Source organism: Tachypleus tridentatus, chromosome 10, assembly GCF_004210375.1.
Source record: "Tachypleus tridentatus isolate NWPU-2018 chromosome 10, ASM421037v1, whole genome shotgun sequence".
Taxonomy (NCBI): Eukaryota; Metazoa; Arthropoda; class Merostomata; order Xiphosura; family Limulidae; genus Tachypleus; species Tachypleus tridentatus.
In genome coordinates this window covers 112,337,436-112,357,998 of record NC_134834.1, presented here as the reverse complement: position 1 = coordinate 112,357,998, position 20,563 = coordinate 112,337,436, and the positions used below count along the sequence as shown (strand labels likewise).

Genomic DNA, 20,563 nt, shown 5'->3' with positions numbered 1-20,563 from the left:
TTATATTTTAAACCTTGCATCATCACTGGTGAAGGAAAACAAAACCACGTGCTACGACTGAAGTCCTTGCGAAACTGTTGATAACTTGCCAAGTTTAAGAGGCAACGAAGCCTTATGCTAATAATTTGTTTATTTTTGGTACAGATAGCCTGGTTGATTTGCTCCAGTAAACTCCAAACAACAATTATTTATTATTTAATCTTTGAGAGATTATTATCCAAACTTTCTTACCTAATTTATATTTATTTCTGTTCAGACTTCCTAGTAGACGCAGAATATACGCCTGTGTACATTCATCTGTTCGGGTACGACGTTCGTTTATATCTATTTAGAAATAGTTGACTGCGTAGTTAATCATACTTAACTTGTGATAAATTTTGTTATTCGCGTAGAACACCGTGATTTTTAACATTTATAATTTATTGTTTATATTTTAACTCAACATATTAATCGACATATATTTTCCTAAATTCGCTAAAAGTTCATTAACGTAATTTCACTTGAATTAAAATTTTTGAGGCGACTGGTAATAAAAAATATTGTAATATTATGAATGGCTGTCAAATTCGCGTTATCTTTCGCGTTGGCTTCATGTTATATATACACTGCTTTCATAAACATGTACTTTGTGAACGCAACGATTTTTTTTATTTTATATATTTACAAGTTTTTGAAATATTTTGTTGTTGGAGTTAGTTTATTTCTAGATGCACTGATAATTCTTAATGTGAAGTTCAAACACTAACAACAATTCACTTTAAAATATCATCCGACAATCTCTGGGATTCTTTTCAAATATGTTTTCCTTGTTTCCAACGTCATATATTTAAGAGAAAATAAAATTGAAGTGGATAATATAAACTGTATTTTAAAGTGGTTTCACTTGTAGCTGAAAATATGTGTGTGTGTGTAATAAACTCAAATCGTTTTTTTAAATCAAATTCTCTCTTAGAAACTATTTTGGCTTTTATGTTTTTAAACTATATTTTATAGTGCTATAATTCAAATAGTAAAGGGTGTTTAAAATCAAAAGTGCATAAAAAGAGGCCCATAAAACACAAGTTCTGAATTTTAAAGTGTTAATTTAGTAACTTTGTCTTAAAGTGAAACATCGGGTATTAATGTTCAGGCTGATTGTATCTTCTTCCTGGTGTTATTTATTACACATATTCAGTTACTTGATCGATCGGCTATGAAAGTAAATTTATTTTTATAACAGTAACTGTACTACGATTAACATGTATCCATTTGATCAAAATGTGTATATATAGGCCTACACGTTACAACAACGTTCCAGCCTGTAGAAATAAACTTTGTCATCGTTACATAGATTTAAAATGATTTTATCTGAATAAAATCAAAGAATGAATCGAACGAAGGTAGAAACTTAATATACTCAGTAGGAAGGAAAACAATGTTGGACAAGTTGAATACTCAGTAGCAAGGAAAACCATGTTGGACAAGTTGAATACTCAGTAGCAAGGAAAACAATGTTGGACAAGTTGAATACTCAGTAGGAGGAAAACAATGTTGGACAAGTTGAATACTCAGTAGAAGGAAAACAATGTTAGCCAAGTTGAAGTACTTGTTGAAAATGAGTAGCAAGTCCAAGACGAAATTTTTGTAAAATTATAAGAATGTAAAACTAAATAAAAATACGCCCAAGTAGTACGAAATTTAAATTTAAAAGAACAGTTGGAAGAAAGATAATATGAATAATAATGAACTAATGAAAAACGATGTTGATTTAACATCTAGGTGACTTGAACAGGGATCACAAGTTTGGAGAAATGTTGTGATGACAGCATTGAAAATGTAAAAATTATTTGAATGAAGAAAAGAACATCAGAATAAAATCTGTAGAAAATAGATTTATTAAATGTAAATAATAAACTAGCAAAACCTCTTTCTGAATGAAGTTAGTGGAACGCAATCTACGATACAATAAATAATGAGAGAAAGTTTATTACACCTGTTACCATTTATTTGACACACACCTTTCACCATTAACACTGTCTGAAGAATGCTAGCGAAAGATAGAGAATCAGTTTCTTGAGGAACTAAAAGACTCACTTTAGCATTAGATGAGTCAACACATGTTAGTGACACTGCGCGGTTCATACTTTGGGTTCGATTCTAACTTAGGATTTTCAAGTGAGGGAAGAAATGCTTGGTGTTTGTGGATTACGAGATCGAACATTGGAAAAATTTGAAAAAATTTCTTAATGTCAAAAATTTCAATCTGGATTTTAAAAAACAGTCACAACAGACCACCATGACTGGGGCGAAATTATGATTTGTTTCTCTTTTGAAATAGCATTTCATTGAAAATAATGTGAAGTCCACGCTATTATCTTTTCATTGCATTTTGCATAAGGAAAATGTACGTGCTCAGATGTCTAAAAGTGATGAATTGAAAAATTTGATGGACATTGTTGTAAAAATCGTGAATTATATTAGAAGTTAAAACTCTCTCATCCATTCGCAGTTTGTTGAGTCTTTGAAGAAAAGCAGTGACTGTACTTTTATTGATCTTGCAGATTTTGCAAATGTAAGATGGTTAAGTAGAGGGAAAGTCTTGGAACGAGTTACTTCCTTATTTCTTCAAATAAAGAGTATCTTGTTATCAAAAGTAAAGACTGAAAATTTCCCTCAAATTGAAATTTTGGCAGTGTGATTTGCATTTTCTGGGCGACATGATGGTTCACTTGAATAATTTGAATCCGAAGCTTCAGGGAAGAGGTAAAATAATAAGCGAGCAATCACAGTCTATTCATGAATTTCAATTAAAGCTAAGTCTCATTGCGTAAAATTAAAAAATAATGATTTGACACATCTTGCAAAGTTGAATAGTTTTCTAGAAAATAATGACAATGAATGATCTCTAATAGCTGTAAACTGGATCAAAAAATGTAAATCAAGTTTCTCCGAATTTAAAAATTTGAAATTAATAATTGAATTGTTGCATGATCCATTTCAATTTGATTTAGAAAATTTCAGTAAGGAAATTACATCTTTTTTTGGCTTTTGGATAAGTGTGGATTTGAAGACTAGATGCTCACCTTGCAAAATATAGCACACTATTCTGATAAATGAGTCTTCCAAATTTAAAGATAACAATTTCAGAATTATTTTCCATGTTTGGATCCACATGGATGTGTGAATCAACATTTTCTACACTAGATTTTCTCAAGTCTAGATACATATCTCGGCTTACTGACATAAATTTAGAGGCAGAGCTAAGATGCTCATTGAGCACAGATTTTAAACCAAATTTCAGGAAACTTCTTGATGAAAACCCCATTAATTTTCACATTGAAGGTTAGTTGAAATGCAGTTATTTTGATCAAACTAACATCCTTCAATTTATTTATTTTTTGATACTGTGGCCAACGTTTTTTCATTAGCCAATGGTTGTGGCCACTTATGAAAAATAAGTTGCCTACCCGTGATATATTGTATACGAAAACAGTAGTGTGTTATCTCACATTATTGAACATTCGAGAATCTCGCATTAGAGTATGTAAACTGACGCACCGAGAGACAGGTTTATACATATTTTTGCTCGCTATAGTTTGTATACTATAAGCCTCGAAAGCTATAACTGAGATTAATGCTTATTAACCGGAAACTACATGCATTTGACCAGGAACGATTGTAGATTCAGAACGCTACTATGGTTCAACTTTCAGAGAATTAACTTTAGATATGAGTATTTCTACAAGAACATTTGATATCTTCCTTGGTAAAAAGTGGGCTTGTAAACCGCTTTAAGCCATAAAATAATAGAGCTAGCTAGCATTCCCGTCAAGTGAAGGGTATCTGTGTATCAACATAAAAGTACCTTGTGCCTGGTGGCCTTGGACCATTGATAAAATATTCAGTTCCAGACGGATAGAAGACTGGATTTTGTTTGCGAATTTAAAATTGTTTTTTATATAAACCAATATTTTTAATTATTTGTAATAGCCATTATTATAAACTATATTATAATTTGTATGTTAAAGTATATTTGTTGAAGAAAATTGTGTGGTACAATCTTGCTATCAGTTATCATAAATTTGATACATTCAATTAAAATTTAAAGTTAAAATTTTCGGATACTTAAAATCGTAATACGTTAATATACGTAAAGTAATAAATCGGATAATCGTTCGAGATAAATTATAATACATAACACCTATTGCCACTATCGTCTGTTACTTATTAAAATTTATCTCGGATGAGTCTCCGATTTATGTTACGTAAGCTGTGTATCAATAAAAGTTTAATTTAAAAGGCAAGTGAATGATGATATATATCAACTAAACGTTCCTGGTCAAATATTTGTAGTTTTCTGATTTAATAAGCGTTTATTACAATTACAGCTTTCGAGGCTTATAGTATACTTATCATAACGAACAATATTCTAAAACTGTTTTTTGACGCGTCGATTTATAACCTTAAGGCGAAATTCTCGAAAGTTCACTTGGATGAACAATATTCGAAGATACGCTGGTGTTTTCGTACAACATGCATTATTGATTCATACACAGGAGAATTTTCTACAAATTTAGACAACATACGAGATTTGGTCTGATGTTAAACAAATGTTAGAAAGAGGAACATTAATAAAACCAGCTTCAGTATTCTCAACTATAATAGACTCGCCAGTGGCAGAACTCGAATATAGAGGCAACGTAACAAATGACTGATTCGCCCCATTATCACATGAAATACGTATGGGTATGCGATTATCTGTGTCATTTGTTATAGACACAGAACCAACAAATACAAAAGATTTAAATTCCTCCCTAACTACATCAACCTTTTTATAGCTAGACAAATCAATAACATCAGGTGATTCTGATGAAACTACGTTCATTTGTGGACACAAACACACTGGGTGTTGCCTCCTCTTTTTTAAAACTCCAATAACTGGCCGTAACATGACCAGGTTTTACAGAAATGGTAGATAGGTCTTTATGAAGTTTTATCCCATCTGCAATGTGATTTCGAACTAGAGAACTTGGATTTTTTTAAAAAAAGAATCCTGAACTTTATTGAAGTGAACAGATACAGATTTTTGTCGAAATATTAGGAATTTATTTTCATGAAAAGTGGTTTTATGTGTTAGAGTAATTAGGAAGTAGCTGCTATTTCCGACAGAGTGCTTGAACTTTCTTTTCATCCAAGTACGTTTTAAAGATGTTAGTTGTACAGCATTTAAATTCCTTACTTACATTGTTTTAATTTGTCGAAACTATTGCCAGCATGCATATAATTACATCATCCATCAAAATAAACTTCTTTTTATTGACGTATTACATATAGGTTTAGCGATCTTGTTTGTGATAATCTGATCGTTAAGTGATTGTTTGTTTGTTTGTTTTGGAATTTCGCACAAAGCTACTCGAGGGCTATCTGTGCTAGCCGTCCCTAATTTAGCAGTGTAAGACTAGAGGGAAGGCAGCTAGTCATCACCACCCACCGCCAACTCTTGGGCTACTCTTTTACCAACGAATAGTGGGATTGACCGTCACATTATACGCCCCCACGGCTGGGAGGGCGAGCATGTTTAGCGCGACGCGGGCGCGAACCCGCGACCCTCGGATTACGAGTCGCACGCCTTACGCGCTTGGCCATGCCGGGCCTCGTTAAGTGATGAACCTCAGTACTAACTCGTATGCTTTGTAGCTGCTTTAACCATATAGTCTTCGGGAGAGAGAGTAGCACAAGTTTCAGTTGAAACACAATGAATAATAATTCTTCAGTGGGTTATTCCATGGTTTGGGCAACTTTCTCAAAGTGTTCAAAATAATTATCAACTTCATTTTCTTTAAATGGTGGAACTTTGATATATTGATGAGTTCAAAGTTTTCATTTTGCCTTGTTTGATTGAAGTTGACTCTAATCTACATTTTTTTTCAGCCTAATTTCTTTCTAAGTTTTGATACAAGCTTGTTCTTTCTCTTTTTCAGCTTTGGTATGAGCTTGTTTTTTTTTCAGCTTCAGTGTGGACTTGTTCAAGTCTGATTTGTTTGAGTTTTAACTGGATTTCTATCTTATCTTTTTCATTCAACTGTGATTGGCTACTGGAGATGCTAGAAAATAAATGCTTGTAAAGAGCATTCACAACATAGAAAATGAAAATGATATTTAAATTCCTTTTTTTTCCCTCCCTGTCATTATAAAACAAATATTACAAAGAAAAACATACAATAGGGCTATAACCCACTGCAGGTATGAAACTAAATGGGAAGGGAAAAACACCAAGACTAAACTTACAAATGTCATTATGTCATTCCTGTGAAGGAGGCTGTTTCCTGCTGTCATTCCCAAAATAATTTGTGATTATCTAAAGAAATGGAACTTTTTAATAACATATGTACCAGCATACAAAGTTCTTAAATTGTCATGTAATTGGTATATATTCTTTGTGTTTAAACCCACTGTACACCCTACTTTTTAGTCTATATTTACATCTTTAACTGTGATGTATTTCTAAATCAAGATTTCATCTGCAGTATTTATTTAGATATAAAGAATTCATTTCTTTGCTAATTACATCAACTGTAGTTTATTTACCTATTTATTGTTTCTTCATTTGGTAATGGATTTGAGGTAACTTAAAGTTATAGATAAACATTACTGAAAGTATCATTCAGGAATGATGCAATTGTTAGATCAAATGGTCTGGAAATAGTAACTCCGTGAAATAACCCATGGAAAGGTGATGGTTGGATGTTCAATTTTCATATCAGCCCTTAGCTAACTATCTTGAAGGTATAGCATTACCATTAACAAGTAAAGCTTCCACAATATTCCGTAGGCATTATAAAAACAACCATGATAATTCCACAAGACATAATCAGTTTCAGTGTATCCAATACCTTCAAAACTGATACTCTACAAATACCAAGTCAATAGCTTAAATGACAGAACTGTAAGGCACTGCACTCTCTTGATGATTTCTACAATACCAAAACTCACAAACTGCTGTATAAACACAACCAACTTCTAGCATGAAAATGAATACTACCAAAAAGAAGCCAAGCTATGGGCTCACTCCTGTCATTTGGTGATCTACACATGGAGTGTTTCAAAGGTAGAACTTCAGAACTTTTACAAGTCTCGCAATTTGGCTTAGATGTGTTACTGATACACTTTTAGTATGGCCATATACTAAATACAAGAATCGGGAATTCATTAATCATTTGAACAAATAATATTGAGCAATGCAACTCACAGTGGAAAATAGTTTTCCATTACTAGACACAACTGTTACCAAGTCAACTTGTACATCAGCAGTATTTATAAAACAGACCACACGTATAGCCAGTCCAACAGTGTAAAGGTGAACATCGTGGACAACCTTGTTTTATTGATGATCATTATTTGCATGTACCATCAATGGTGTTTATGGATACCTAGAATATTCAATAAAGAAGTAAATATTTTAGTTTTCTTTGAGACTGTGCAAAGAATATATAAACAGCATGGAATTGTAACAAGTGTGAAAGATGATATTACAATAGAATTTGAAGAGGTTTAATGCATTGAAACTGATCATGATGTCTTGTGAGGCTATTATAGTTGTTTTCATAACCTCTGCAAACAGTCAAGGAAGCTTTATTTGTTAATGGTTATGTTATACATTCAAGATATCTAGCAAAGGGGTCACATGACAATTAAATATACAACCAACAGAATATAACCATGTGTTGATGATTAGTACATACTAAATAAATACTGGATTGTAGTAGATCAGGTGTCAAAATAGGGGATTGAACATATTAGTAATTAATATAAAAAGTATCTAATTAATTATTAAACTAAGCTAATCATATATCCAATTATACAGCAACATTCAGTTTTTATGATGGAAGTGTAAAAGAACTTGTAAGATTAATTGAGTAACTGGTTAATGACCGTGAAGGATATAATTTACAGAAAGTTTTACAACTGTAAAAAGACATTTTACCATGGAAACAGAAACTGCTGTAAGTGTGTGAAATGCGAGTATTACATCCAAGTTTGTGGTGAACTAGTCAAAGAGATGATATTCTAAAGATGAGAATCTACACTAACTGAGATAAATAAGGAATTATTTAATTAACTCTCTGTGTACAGGTTTGACTGACGATTTAACTACCATGTAATCATGAAATTATATAATCTACACTAACGGAGATAAATAATGAATTATTTAATTAACTCTCTGTGTACAGTTTTGACTGACAATTTAACTACCATGTAATCATGAAATTATGTGTACTAAGTATATCATTACAAAGTTTGGTAGGCTTTCAATAAACATCAGATTCTGTTTAAATAATGTTTTAAGTAAAGGTGTGTGTGTATGTGAAATGAGTTGGATTTTGTTTGTTTTAAGTAAAGGTGTGTGTGTATGTGAAATGAGTTGGATTTTGTTTTAAGTAAAGGTGTGTGTGTATGTGAAATGAGTTGGATTTTGTTTTAAGTAAAGGTGTGTGTGTGTGAAATGAGTTGGATTTTGTTTTAAGTAAAGGTGTGTGTATGTCAAACGAGTTGGATTTTGTTTTAAGTAAAGGTGTGTGTATGTCAAACGAGTTGGATTTTGTTTTAAGTAAAGGTGTGTGTGTATGTGAAATGAGTTGGATTTTGTTTTAAGTAAAGGTGTGTGTGTGTATGTGAAATGAGTTGGATTTTGTTTTAAGTAAAGGTGTGTGTGTGTATGTGAAATGAGTTGGATTTTGTTTTAAGTAAAGGTGTGTGTGTGTATGTGAAATGAGTTGGATTTTGTTTTAAGTAAAGGTGTGTGTGTGTGAAATGAGTTGGATTTTGTTTTAAGTAAAGGTGTGTGTGTGTGTGTGTGAAATGAGTTGGATTTTGTTTTAAGTAAAGGTGTGTGTGTGTGTGTGTGTGTGTGAAATGAGTTGGATTTTGTTTTAAGTAAAGGTGTGTGTGTGTGTTAAAATAGTTGGATTTTGTTTTAAGTAAAGGTGTGTGTGTGTGAAAATAGTTGGATTTTGTTTCAGTAAAGATGTGTGTGTGTGAAATGAGTTGGATTCAAAATCTTCTTAGTTTTGGTGGAAACTGATTTATAGGTTAAGAACACAAGTATTTATACATTATTATTATTATATTATTATTTATATATTCTCTAGAACTTTCTAAATGAATATCACAGGTGTCTTGTTTTGTTTTTTCTTCCAAAATTCTGTGTTTTAACTCTTAACACCTCTACCCTAACATTAACTGTGAAAAATTAGCAATGTTGAGTCAAATGGAAAATTGAAGAGTACAAACAAAAACAAAGCAACATAAACTTACTGTGTTGTAATAGTGTTGCACAAACAAAAACAAAGCAACATAAACTTACTGTGTTGTAATAGTGTTGCACAAACAAAAACAAAGCAACATAAACTTACTGTGTTGTAATAGTGTTGCACAAACAAAAACAAAGCAACATAAATTTACTGTTTTGTAATAGTGTTGCACGAACAAAAACAAAGCAACATAAACTTACTGTTTTGTAATAGTGTTGCACGAACAAAAACAAAGCAACATAAACTTACTGTTTTGTAATAGTGTTGCACGAACAAAAACAAAGCAACATAAACTTACTGTTTTGTAATAGTGTTGCACGAACAAAAACAAAGCAACATAAACTTACTGTTTTGTAATAGTGTTGCACAAACAAAAACAAAGCAACATAAACTTACTGTTTTGTAATAGTGTTGCACGAACAAAAACAAAGCAACATAAACTTACTGTTTTGTAATAGTGTTGGTGTTTCAGAATTTATTTATTTTGTTTCAGATATGCAATTTAGAATAAAAAATATTTTTACCCTAAAATACCTTTCTAACTAGCCTATAAATTGGAAAAACATCTTTTAGCTTGTACAATAAAACTTATAAAGGATAGACAATGAAAATGAGGCTCTATATATCTAAACCTTGCACATGAACCCTCTTTTCTATTGTTCTATTGGTCATAAATAATGTGATAGCAAATGTTAGGGAAAACTATTTTATTTTATTTGGAAGACAATATGTGACAGGAGGGTGTGGTAAGTGGATGTGACTTTGTCTATATTTTAGCAGAGGAAGGAAATTAGAGGCATTAATGTACATTGCAACTTAGCAGTATGTACATGGTTTCCAAAAATGAAATATACCAAAAATAAAGTTGAATAGCTTTATTGTTATTGGAGATAACAACAAAACTTGAATATAATAAAGATAGTAAGCTTGTAAGTTTTAATTTTAATAATTAATGGACTTCTACATGCCTTCCATCGTTTATTATAATTAATCTAATTCTGCATTCACTTTCTGAGAAAACATTTTCCTACACAGCAGTATGGATGAATGAGACAACATCACAAATCCAATGTTTCAGTTCTTCAAGGTCTTTACAGCAGTATGGATGAATGAGACAACATCACAAGTCCAATGTTTCAGTTCTTCAAGGTCTTTTGATTTCTTATGGTAAACTTTTGTTTTCAAATAGCCATTTGATAGGTTTTTCACTACCAATCTAACCCTCTCAGAAAGATGTAGGAGTTGTGAAGTAAATAACTCTTGAAGCATGTGTAGGTTTGAATGTGAAGTAAATAACTCTTGAAGCATGTGTAGGTATGAATGTGAAGTAAATAACTCTTGAAGCATGTGTAGGTTTGAATGTGAAGTAAATAACTCTTGAAGCATGTGTAGGTTTGAATGTGAAGTAAATAACTCTTGAAGCATGTGTAGGTATGAATGTGAAGTAAATAACTCTTGAAGCATGTGTAGGTATGAATGTGAAGTAAATAACTTGAAGCATGTGTTGGTTTGAATGTGAAGTAAATAACTCTTGAAGCATGTGTTGGTTTGAATGTGAAGTAAATAACTCTTGAAGCATGTGTTGGTTTGAATGTGAAGTAAATAACTCTTGAAGCATGTGTTGGTTTGAATGTGAAGTAAATAACTCTTGAAGCATGTGTTGGTTTGAATGTGAAGTAAACTCTTGAAGCATGTGTTGGTTTGAATGTGAAGTAAATAACTCTTGAAGCATGTGTTGGTTTGAATGTGAAGTAAATAACTCTTGAAGCATGTGTAGGTTTGAATGTGAAGTAAATAACTCCTGAAGCATGTGTAGGTATGAATGTGAAGTAAATAACTCTTGAAGCATGTGTAGGTTTGAATGTGAAGTAAATAACTCTTGAAGCATGTGTAGGTTTGAATGTGAAGTAAATAACTCTTGAAGCATGTGTAGGTATGAATGTGAAGTAAATAACTCTTGAAGCATGTGTTGGTTTGAATGTGAAGTAAATAACTCTTGAAGCATGTGTTGGTTTGAATGTGAAGTAAATAACTCTTGAAGCATGTGTTGGTTTGAATGTGAAGTAAATAACTCTTGAAGCATGTGTAGGTATGAATGTGAAGTAAACTCTTGAAGCATGTGTAGGTATGAATGTGAAGTAAATAACTCTTGAAGCATGTGTTGGTTTGAATGTGAAGTAAATAACTCTTGAAGCATGTGTTGGTTTGAATGTGAAGTAAATAACTCTTGAAGCATGTGTTGGTTTGAATGTGAAGTAAATAACTCTTGAAGCATGTGTTGGTTTGAATGTGAAGTAAATAACTCTTGAAGCATGTGTAGGTATGAATGTGAAGTAAATAACTCTTGAAGCATGTGTTGGTTTGAACGTGAAGTAAATAACTCTTGAAGCATGTGTTGGTTTGAATGTGAAGTAAATAACTCTTGAAGCATGTGTTGGTTTGAATGTGAAGTAAATAACTCTTGAAGCATGTGTAGGTATGAATGTGAAGTAAATAACTCTTGAAGCATGTGTAGGTTTGAATGTGAAGTAAATAACTCTTGAAGCATGTGTAGGTATGAATGTGAAGTAAATAACTTTTGAAGGATGTGTAGGTATGAATTTGTAGTAACAATTTGTTCTTCAAAGGAATAAAAACAAAACAAAAATTAATGTAATGAAAACAAAACTTCCAAACCTACTAGTTGGATTCACTATTTTGTTGTTATCTCAAATAATAACAGTTATTAAAGTTTATTTTTGGTGTAATTTTTATCTTGCGCCCAGTATAAGTGTGTAACTTGTGCCAAACGTGAAACATCAGAAGGGGGGTAGAAAGAAAATTTAAAACAAACAACTTGAAGTGAAGTGTTGTATGATACAAATAAGTGATGATTTAGAATATAAACATTTCCATTTTATGTTAAAAGTTAACTTCTGTAATATTAAACTTTAATTAAAACTTTTTTAAAGTCAAGTGTATTGACATATATCAATTATAGCATTATTCAATTAAGTTTTAAACCCCCGTACCTCATGTCTCAGCAGTAAGTATTGTGACTTATAGTGTTAAATAAATCAATACCCATGTGGATACAGCACAGAAAGCATATTGTGCAGCTTAACAATGAACAGATTTTGAAAGTAACTGTAAACAAAGTCATTGTTTGTACGTAAGGTTAAGAACATCAGTGAGTTGGTAATAAAAGGTCGGAAGTTTCCTCCAGAAATAAAACAATAGGATGAATAGATGCAAGTAATCCTAATGTTCAAGTAATAGGAAGGGTGGAGGTTACTTTCACAGTGGGAAGTTTCTTTACTCAACATTGTGCATTGGAATTAATATTGAGGAAGAATACATTGTGTGGATAGACTTTTAAGTGGAAGCACAAATGTAAAATTATACTTTGTTTTAACCAGAAAACTCCTGTGTGCTATGTGACAGTTACACCACTGAAGGTATGACTTTTGAGGTTAGTAAGCGTTGAAGAACAAGAGGATGATGACATCCAATCTAAACTTTGAGATCCAGAGAGTCGGATGGTACAACCAAAAGGGCATCTGTCAGAATCCTCTTTGGAAGTATGTTAGCTAGAAAATGAGCATATTGTTGGATTCAGGGAAGACTTCACCAGAAACAAGTTAACTTGCTGGTATGGATACTAACACTTTTATTAATAAGCAGAGAACAACATTGAGACCTTTCTAGGTCATCTTCAAGTTAACAAAGAGTTCTCTGCTTATTAATAAAAGTGTTAATACCCATACCAGCTGTTCTGAGATATATTTTTATTTCAAGTGGGTTTCTCATCATCAAAAAGTTAACATTCTGAAGGGCCCAAGGTTCTTGTCAAGATCACATCATGAGTATTGCTAAGAATGTAGTTACCAATTGATTTCTTAGTGACACACAAGTTCCCCCATTTTCATACCTTAAGCCACAGAAAACCTTTAAGGTGACTGGGCCGTTTAGAACAGTAAATGAGTAAAAAAGGAAGATTTTATCATTTAGAACTTTTCTTACAGAACTGTATTTTATGAAAATGATGATTTAATTATTGTAATTTCTATACTTATGAACATTTATATTATTAATCATTAAAAATAACTTTATTGTAAGTTTAAATTTTATAAGTTCAGTGTACCATTATTAATTTTTTTATAATAGGATTATTCAAGGGATTTCACAATCCAGGGAAGGGATAGTACTTTAGGCTGTTTGTTTTTTTCTTAACATAGACATTTGTTTTGTTTATGCTAGCAGGAATGTTTAATGTAATGTGATGAATGTCTGTCTGTCTTAGTGACTAGAACATGTTCTGTATTTTCACTTTTGGGTTACTAGAAAATTTGAGCCTCTAAACATTATTTGAACAATGATTTTATAAGAATAAGTGAGACTGATAATTGTTTGAGTCTGTTACAATGGTTGGTTGATGCATCAATTTTTGTGAATATTGAGTTTGTGTTTTGACAAAGAAACACAGGTGTCAAGTTAAGCTTGTTATTACTGTATTTAAGTGTAGAAGTTGCAGTAATAAGAAATGCATTCGTTGTCATTGACTACACTTTGGATTAATTTCATTGAATAATCCACAATAATATAAATATTTCCTTTTGAAGTTAAGAAATTAAATCTTACTGTGTGTGTTTTTTTGTTGTTTTTTTTTTTATAGCAGAGCCACATTGGGGTATCTGCTGAGTCCATTGAGGGGAATTGAACCCCTGATTTTAGTATTGCAAATCCGTAGACTAACCACTGTACCAGTGGGTAACTGTATAATATTAAAACTTGGATTCAAACTATGTATTTCAATGATAATAAAGTTACTTGATTAAATTTGGAAACCTCTTCATTATAAGTCTAATGGTTTATAATGATACAAACCAAGTTTTGATAGAAAAAGTTACAACTTAAAGGTTTAGGACTATCTATTTTGAGAGAGTTCAAGTGATCCTTCTTAACACAGCAGTGGAAATCACAAATTAAAGTAAGAAAACAAATGTCAATAGAAAAGATCCTCCACATTAGTTAAATAAAAAAATTAATTTCAACCAGATTCTTACAAAATAAAGATTTTAAAATCTCAAAGTTAATTTAAAAGCTTCAAGTAGGAATATCTTCAAGTGTGAATATCTTATTTTTAAATTATCACTATTAACTTCAGTCTTTATAATATACTTTGTATCTTACTATCTTGTAGTGTTCCCTATTTTAGCAATCTGATATTAGTGTTCATTCTGTTTATACTGTTCTGTTCAGTGAAAGAATAATGTGATGTGTAGACAGTTAAATTTGTTTTTCTAGCAGCTGTTAACATTAAAGTCTTGCTAAATGAGCAACAATAAAAATACAGTTGTTGCAAGGACTGAAATACTCTGTAATCGTGTACAAAACTTCTCCATTATTTTAAAACGTAAGCTTACCTATGTTTTTCTTTTATATTTTTTCTTAAACAAAATAAAATGTAAATATATAATTGAAACATAAATATATTTTATTCTGTAGATTCCATTCAATACTTTGTTACATGATGAGCTTGCTAGAGTTTCCTTCTTCAGACATTATGATCAGATTTTGGAAGTGTGTCAGTTTTATATTTTAGTTCTCTAGTTTCCAAGGTTTGGAACAGAATGATCTTTAGTTTTCATCTGATGCTGTATCTTGATAAAAGTTGGTTACTGTTAACACTGGTTTTTTGTTTGCCTGAAAGATTCTTATTTTATATGTATTAATACATGAAACTCTAAAGATATATACTTTTTGTTTTTAAGTTGTATTTAAACTTGTCTAGCAAGATAAAATAAACATTCCATGAAAGTTCATTCATAGATAATGACTCCAAGCATATTTAAGACAATTCTTTATCATTTCACATTAAGGTGGAACTAATAAATAACTATAAATACTCTGGGACACATTTATTTTGTACATACTTGTTTACTTGCCACTTTGATTTTTTCTCAATTCTTCTGAAATTAAACACTAATGTGGAAAGAATTGTTCATTAAAACAGGTTACTAGTCACATTACTATTTGAGTAAATTTAGTCATATATAAGGTTTTAGCATAAGCAGTTCTGATTGCTTATGACCTTTCTCAAAATACAACACAAATAAGATACTTAAATGCTGATAACACACAATGACGTAAACGGCCTCGTAACTCCATTCTGAGCTGCTTGTTTAGGTAATATTTAAATAAGGTGAAGTTAATGATACAAGTATAGTATATTGAAAGGGTCCTTTTCTCTCTCTCTCTCTCTCAGGAATGTCAGATGTACAGAGCACAAAATATATTAACTTGTATTAAATAAATAGTGATTATTGTTACCAGATAACAATGTATCAGTGCTCATTTTGAAAATGTGTAAGACTTAATATGGTTGTAGCATGTTCTGTAATTATCTGGTAAATATTATGTCAAGTCAATTAATTTTTTGATAGTGTTTGCTACAGCTATATTCACTTTGATGCAAGGTGTAGGCTTAAATTAACAAAAGCACTTCTCAACATAAACTTCTGAAAGTGATATAGGCCTATTGCATAAAAAATGTTTAATGAAAATGTACCTGGCCGATAACAAACCTAGCTTACTGATTAACTTTACCAGTCAGTTTTCTCTTAATCAATAATTACCTTTCACTTTGAATTATAATCACTATAAAATAACTTCTCAATAAATACTTCACTAATATTTTACTCCTACTTGTAACAACGTACCTATATCTAGATAGTGATAGAAGTATCCCAATTTTAATCTCTTGTGCTTTGTAGCTAACATCTAAGAACATTAGAAAGATAGCTTACAACAGTATAATACAACTAACCATTGAATAGTTAGTTTTGTTAACATGATAATCAATCACTTTTTGGTATGAACAAAATAACGTAATGTGTAGGGACAACAAGAAGCCTGTTCATCCATCTAGGCTGTCCAGTTCTCTAAGAAAAAATAAAAGTTAACAAGAGAGAAAAAATAAACCCAACTCTTATCATTCCTATATTTATCAAGCTTTTTTTTTAATTCATTTAAATTGACAACCTCCACAACATCTGAAGGTAACCCATTTCATAGGCCCTCTTTAAAAACTAAAATTGTCTTAGCTGAAGACTACTTTGTCTATGTATTTCTGTCCTCTAGTTCTCACTGTTAAGTATGAAATATGTTGCATCAGTATTATCAATTATCAATTCAATTCAATTATTATCAATTCCTTTTACAGCCATAAATACTTCAATCAAATCCCTTCTAATTCATCTTTTTTCAACAAACAACAGTTTTCAAGATATTAGTATCTCCTCATATTACAACCCCTCAATACCAGGTACCATTTTGGTAAACTTCAACAAAAAACAGTTTTCAAGATATTAGTCTCTCCTCATGTGACAACCCCTCAATACCAGGTACCATTTTGGTAAACTTCAACAAAAAACAGTTTTCAAGATATTAGTCTCTCCTCATGTGACAACCCCTCAATACCAGGTACCATTTTGGTAAACTTCAACAAGAAACAGTTTTCAAGATATTAGTATCTCCTCATATTACAACCCCTCAATACCAGGTACCATTTTGGTAAACTTCAACAAAAAACAGTTTTCAAGATATTAGTCTCTCCTCATGTGACAACCCCTCAATACCAGGTACCATTTTGGTAAACTTCAACAAAAAACAGTTTTCAAGATATTAGTATCTCCTCATATTACAACCCTTCAATACAAGGTACCATTTTGGTAAACTTCAACAAAAAACAGTTTTCAAGATATTAGTATCTCCTCATATTACATCCCCACAATACAAGGTACCATTTTGGTAAACTTCAACAAAAAACAGTTTTCAAGATATTAGTATCTCCTCATATTACAACCCCTCAAAACCAGGTACCATTTTGGTAAACTTCAACAAAAAACAGTTTTAAAGATATTAGTATCTCCTCATATTACAACCCCTCAAAACCAGGTACCATTTTGGTAAACTTCAACAAAAAACAGTTTTAAAGATATTAGTATCTCCTCATGTGACAACCCCTCAATACCAGGTACCATTTTGGTAAACTTCAACAAGAAACAGTTTTAAAGATATTAGTATCTCCTCATGTGACAACCCCTCAATACCAGGTACCATTTTGGTAAACTTCAACAAGAAACAGTTTTAAAGATATTAGTATCTCCTCATATTACAACCCCTCAAAACCAGGTACCATTTTGGTAAACTTCAACAAAAAACAGTTTTAAAGATATTAGTATCTCCTCATGTGACAACCCCTCAATACCAGGTACCATTTTGGTAAACTTCAACAAGAAACAGTTTTAAAGATATTAGTATCTCCTCATAGTGACAACCCTCAATACCAGGTACCATTTTGGTAAGCTTCAACAAAAACAGTTTTCAAGATATTAGTCTCTCCTCATGTGACAACCCCTCAATACCAAGTACCATTTTGGTAAACTTCAACAAGAAACAGTTTTCAAGATATTAGTATCTCCTCATATTACAACCCCTCAATACCAGGTACCATTTTGGTAAACTTCAACAAAAAACAGTTTTCAAGATATTAGTCTCTCCTCATGTGACAACCCCTCAATACCAGGTACCATTTTTGGTAAACTTCAACAAAAAACAGTTTTCAAGATATTAGTATCTCCTCATATTACATCCCCACAATACAAGGTACCATTTTGGTAAACTTCAACAAAAAACAGTTTTCAAGATATTAGTATCTCCTCATATTACATCCCCACAATACAAGGTACCATTTTGGTAAACTTCAACAAAAAACAGTTTTAAAGATATTAGTATCTCCTCATGTGACAACCCCTCAATACCAGGTACCATTTTGGTAAACTTCAACAAGAAACAGTTTTAAAGATATTAGTATCTCCTTATGTGACAACCCCTCAATACCAGGTACCATTTTGGTAAACTTCAACAAGAAACAGTTTTAAAGATATTAGTATCTCCTCATATTACAACCCCTCAAAACCAGGTACCATTTTGGTAAACTTCAACAAAAAACAGTTTTAAAGATATTAGTATCTCCTCATGTGACAACCCCTCAATACCAGGTACCATTTTGGTAAACTTCAACAAGAAACAGTTTTAAAGATATTAGTATCTCCTCATATTACAACCCCTCAAAACCAGGTACCATTTTGGTAAACTTCAACAAAAAACAGTTTTAAAGATATTAGTATCATATGACAACTTCTCAATACCAGGTACCATTTTGGTAAACTTCAACAAAAAACAGTTTTAAAGTTATTAGTATCATATGACAACTTCTCAATACCAGGTACCATTTTGGTAAACTTCAACAAAAAACAGTTTTAAAGATATTAGTATCATATGGCAACCCCTCAATAGCAGGTACCATATTGGTAAACTTCAACAAAAACAGTTTTAAGATATTGGTATCATATGACAACCCCTCAATAGCAGGTACCATATTGGTAAACTTCAACAAAAAACAGTTTTAAAGATATTAGTATCATATGACAACCCCTCAATAGCAGGTACCATATTGGTAAACTTCAACAAAAAACAGTTTTAAAGATATTAGTATCATATGACAACCCCTCAATAGCAGGTACCATATTGGTAAACTTCCTCTGGACCATTTCCAATAATTCCATTTTTATGTTTTTCCTAAAGTAAGGTGTCCAAGACTGAACACAATACTCCAAATGTGGCCTAAACAGTGACCTATACAATTAAATTGTAATCTCTCTTATATTCAGTGTTTCTGTAGATACAACCTAAAATGCTATTTGCTATATCACTACCAACAGCAAACTGCTTGTATGGCTTAAGAAACAGATCAACCATAACACAGAGATCATTTTTGTTTCATGACACTATTAAGGTTATCCTTATCCAAATTAAATTCAAATTTTGATAGCCCACAAGCAGTATCTTACATTTATTATAATTAAAACCCATTTGCCATTTATTTGTCAAACTCACTAAATGATGTAAATCTTTTTGTAAATCACCACCATCCTCTTCACAGCTAGCAACACCCAAGACCTTAGTATCAGTTGCAAATTTGAGTAATTTATTGACTATTCTTGGTGTAAATCAAGAAGAACAATGACTCTAAGACTGACCCCTGAGGAAACCCACTTGTATAAAAAAAATATTTACTTCTCAGTGTTTTAGTGAAAACATCTCTGGATCATCTTAGAAACTGAAGTACTTACAGTATAACAATTCTTTAGTCATTATTCACCAGGGTTAGTTTTATTTTTTTCAGAATTAAAAGTATAGTACTTTTAATATGGTTGTGTTATATAATCAGCTTTCTAGTTTGAGCTACTAGGTTGCTAATTATCTGTATAAGAACTTCATACTTCCTTACATGGAGAGAAGTTTTCATATTTTTTTCTAATTGTAAAGAGTTTGAGCCCCTCTCTCCCTCCAAGTTGTTCAACAGTTAGTTGTGGTACAAAAATTGGGGTTTTACATTCATGATGGGGGCAAATACAAACCACTGTATAGCTTTATACTCAACAACAAATACAAACCACTGTATAGCTTTATGCTGAACAACAAATACAAACCACTGTATAGCTTTATACTCAACAACAAATACAAACCACTGTATAGCTTTATACTCAACAACAAATACAAACCGCTGTATAGCTTTATACTGAACAACAAATACAAACCGCTGTATAGCTTTATACTCAACAACAAATACAAACCACTGTATAGCTTTATACTCAACAACAAATACAAACCACTGTATAGCTTTATACTCAACAACAAATACAAACCACTGTATAGCTTTATACTCAACAACAAATACAAACCACTGTATAGCTTTATACTCAACAACAAATACAAACCACTGTATAGCTTTATACTCAACAACAAATACAAACCACTGTATAGCTTTATACTCAACAACAAATACAAACCACTGTATAGCTTTATACTGAACAACAAATACAAACCACTGTATAGCTTTACACTCAACAACAAAAACTAAATGGTGGGGAAATAGGCTAATCTTGATTTATAGAATCTTCATGTGTGAAAAGTATTTGTTTTTAAAAAACATGCATAACAGTGCTTGAATTATTTGTAGCTTGTCTCTGGACAGTGATGGAAACACTGAGAATAGTGACAGTGACTCTGAAGACAGTAACACAGTTACCAGCAACATTGATTTTCAGAAGAAAAGAGGTAAGTCTTTAGTGATGGAAACACTGAGAATAGTGACAGAGACTCTGAAGACAGTAACACAGTTACCAGCAACATTGATTTTCAGAAGAAAAGAGGTAAGTCTTTAG

General features: G+C 31.7%; 1 protein-coding gene across 3 annotated transcripts in view; it reads left to right on the top strand.

Annotated features, from left to right (window-relative positions):
* Window positions 1-20,563, top strand: part of LOC143230104 (F-box only protein 25-like) — a 72,012-nt gene that overhangs the window by 10,237 nt on the left and 41,212 nt on the right. For 2 of the 3 annotated variants that reach the window (XM_076463153.1, XM_076463155.1), the window contains exon 2: window positions 20,359-20,456. In XM_076463153.1, coding sequence (XP_076319268.1) covers window positions 20,359-20,456 — 98 coding nt within the window. Of the gene's footprint in view, window positions 1-12,688; window positions 12,851-20,358; window positions 20,457-20,563 lie in introns of all 3 variants that reach the window. The other variant, XM_076463154.1, reaches the window with a different exon arrangement.